General features: G+C 38.3%; 1 protein-coding gene across 1 annotated transcript; it reads left to right on the top strand.

Annotated features, from left to right (window-relative positions):
• The first annotated feature begins 684 nt into the window (after positions 1-684).
• On the top strand, positions 685-3,064 carry LOC121965054 (interferon regulatory factor 3-like). Its single transcript, XM_042515220.1, has 4 exons — positions 685-1,266; positions 1,344-1,515; positions 2,784-2,857; positions 2,961-3,064. The coding sequence occupies exons 1-4, from the start codon at positions 1,102-1,104 to the stop codon at positions 3,045-3,047; spliced, it is 498 nt and encodes a 165-aa protein (XP_042371154.1). The 5' UTR covers positions 685-1,101; the 3' UTR covers positions 3,048-3,064.
• Positions 3,065-3,180: the final 116 nt, after the last annotated feature.

Below are 3,180 nucleotides of genomic sequence, written 5' to 3' on the forward strand. Positions count from 1 at the left end.
ATTCTGTAAAATAATTCTAATATAATTCTTAAGAAAATTTTCTCTAGCATTTAAGTAAATTTTCTAAATCTACTAAAAGTGATGTTGATCCATGTTTCAAAGGGATAAATGCAACATTACAAAAACAATTACTGTATCTAGTATTAATATTCAACTCTTGAAGGATGTTACTGTGATAATTAGATATTAAATTACCTTTTATTATTCATATAATTTTTTCATTATTGTTTTTATCATACACGTATTTTTGGTATTGCATGTTGAACCACATCTGGCCTCACATTGGCTTGCTTCCTCTTTCTTGCACCTTAGAAATTGCAAATATGAACAGAGTTTCCCAGCTGCACCGTGGCACTGTTGACGTCAGGATATCAATGCTGAGATACTGTGTGTTGCTTAATATATCGTATACCTTTTATAAATGTAATGCAGGTGGGAAAAGAAAAAAGTAATCCTCCATTCTAAAAAAGTACACTATGTCAACATACAGAAGTGATTTTTATATTATTTACTCCTGTTTACTTATACTATTATGTAAAACCTCAGGGAGCTATTTTTATTAATTCATTTTTATATTTAAATTTTTCTGGACAGTATCAGTAGTAACCCTGAAAAACACTATCAGCTGAACCCTAATCTTTAGGTAGATAAGTTTCACATAGATAAGTTGCTGCAAAAGGCAAAATATTATTGATTCAAGGTAATGTGTATTTTAATTTTTGAAATAAATCAAACAATAATTTGGTGCCAACTCTGCGGTAACTATGACAACCCCTGAGGGGTTTCAGACACCATGTTGAATACCAAGGTTCTTTTTAATATAAACCTATAAATATAGATAAATAATTATGGTTATAAAACATCCAGCTTGGCCCAGTGCTTCAATAAAGCAACATTGCTGATTTGGATAGGCTTCAGACTTTTAAATTTAATAAATATTATTAAAAGATCACAAAACTTGTATGAAACTAAAAGCAATGACAGAATTTTTTAAAACTGTCTTTATTATAGATGATCTGAGAATCAATTTACCAATGATTAGGGATGCCAAATGGAGCAGCGATGATGCTGCTGACATGACACTCTTTCTCCGCCACAGAAATGTCTCATTCTAGACCACTGCTCATCCCGTGGCTGCGGGCCCAGATTGACAGCGAGAGGTATCCCGGTGTCCACTGGACAAACCCGGAGCGAACAGAGTTCTGTGTCCCGTGGAAACATGCTTTAAGACAGGACTCCTCTGATGTTGACATCCTCATCTTTAAGGTAATACACAAAGTCATCATGAATAACATAATATTAAAAAAAAAACTTCCGGCCGTCAACCTGCGTTCTCCCTGCAGGCCTGGGCAGAAGTGAGTGGCAATGGGCGGGCTCACGGGGACTCGTCAGTCTGGAAAAGGAACTTCCGCAGCGCCCTCCGAGCCAAAGGCTTCAAAATGGTCAGCGACAGCAAGAATGATTCTGCTAACCCCCATAAAGTGTTTCACTGGCCGGATGAGCTAGCTTCAGGAGGTGAGGATCTACCAGGGCGTCCGTAGACCACCACCATTTGGTCTTTTATCGCAAGGGCGTAGGTTTGGTTTTAACACTGGGAGGGACACATGAAACGGGGGTCCCCTGCCAGAAATTTCTGAGCATTAAAAACTCAAAGGACAACTTTGGCATTTTCAACATGGACCCTATATTCCCATGTATATGTGTCTGAGAGACTGATGTGAGCAACAGTTTTTGAAGCAGCAGACAGCCGTGCAACAGACTGCAATGTAAACAAATAGAGCAACTGAACACTGTCATTGTATCGTAATTAAAGTGGTTATTTTTTCTGCAGACAGGCTCAGATTGTTTTTATGTGTGGCTGAAGTGTCTCTTTACCTTGCGCTTGATGCAGTCTATTTGCTATTTTCTTGTCAAGTGTCTCACAAATCTCAAAAGATGTGACTTGTTGCATGAAGACATGCAGAAATGTAAGTGCGAGTTGGAAAGAGCAGTTTCTCTTCCTGTGAGCTGAGCTGAACAGCCAATCAGAGTAATTTCATTCACCAAATGGCTCCAGGGCCGCTGCCACTAATTCAACATGCTGATTCAGCCGAAAAAAAAAAAGCAGACCAGGGTCAATGAGGACCAAGGAGGGCGGATGGCTGATTATCAGCTTGGTGTGTCACGGCCTTAAGATTTCAGAAAATAGGGTCCAGGTTGAAAAATGCTGATTATCCTTTAATTTCCTGAATTCTGGGGAATTTTTATGCACCAATTTGTGCATTTTCACCATCAATTTATGGTTAACATAGAGGTTCTCTTGCTACTTTCATTTATTGTTTGGCAAATAAACATATTCTTACTATTGAGGGGGATGTGTCCCCTGAGTCCCCCCTGAAATCTACACCTATGCTTTACTGTAGTGGATAGCAGGCATGTTAAAAAAGGACTGTTCCCTCTGATAAATTGTAAAAACAATGTAATGAGATGTGTATGTGACATGTCATTAAAATGACTTGAAAACAACAGAGCAGCTTTTTCCTGATGTGGTCACATATAGCACATATCTGATCACCTCCTTACCTGATTTGGATGATCATTTTACTGTCTAATTTACATACATCCATGTCTGGATTTATTTCTCTGTAGTCGAGATTTATCAAGGTAGTATGCAAATGCAGAGCCTATACCATTTGTAAAGGGGATTAGAGAGGAGATTAAAAGGGTGTTTTTGAGGCGAATAAATGATAAAAAGATAGCGAGCTGCAGATGTTAACTAAGCTCCTTTGCTTTCGCTCTCAAAGCTAACTCTTCTGCTGGATCCCAGGACCAAGATGACCTCGATTTGCTTGAGGATATCGGCCTTCCAACACCAGAGGTAAGTGCTTGTGGGTAGTAAAATGTAAATGATATGAAATTAAGACACATTATTCAATAGATTTCGTGTGGACTCATTAAGATGTGTATCTTTCATATCTTAGAGCCATGCCATCCCATGCTTAGATGACCTTCTCTATCTGCCAGAAGGTAAGGAACTGGAACCCAGTGAATGCATTTTATATCTCTGAAATTTCCTTTACCCTGCTGAAACCTCCTGAGCAAATAGGCTTGATTTCTTGCAAAAACATTGGAAGAAGGCAATGAGCATCTTAAGAGAAAATGACCTAAAAATTAGCACAATAAAAAAGAGTAAAAAGACAA

Source organism: Plectropomus leopardus, unplaced genomic scaffold, assembly GCF_008729295.1.
Source record: "Plectropomus leopardus isolate mb unplaced genomic scaffold, YSFRI_Pleo_2.0 unplaced_scaffold18411, whole genome shotgun sequence".
Classification (NCBI taxonomy): domain Eukaryota; kingdom Metazoa; phylum Chordata; class Actinopteri; order Perciformes; family Serranidae; genus Plectropomus; species Plectropomus leopardus.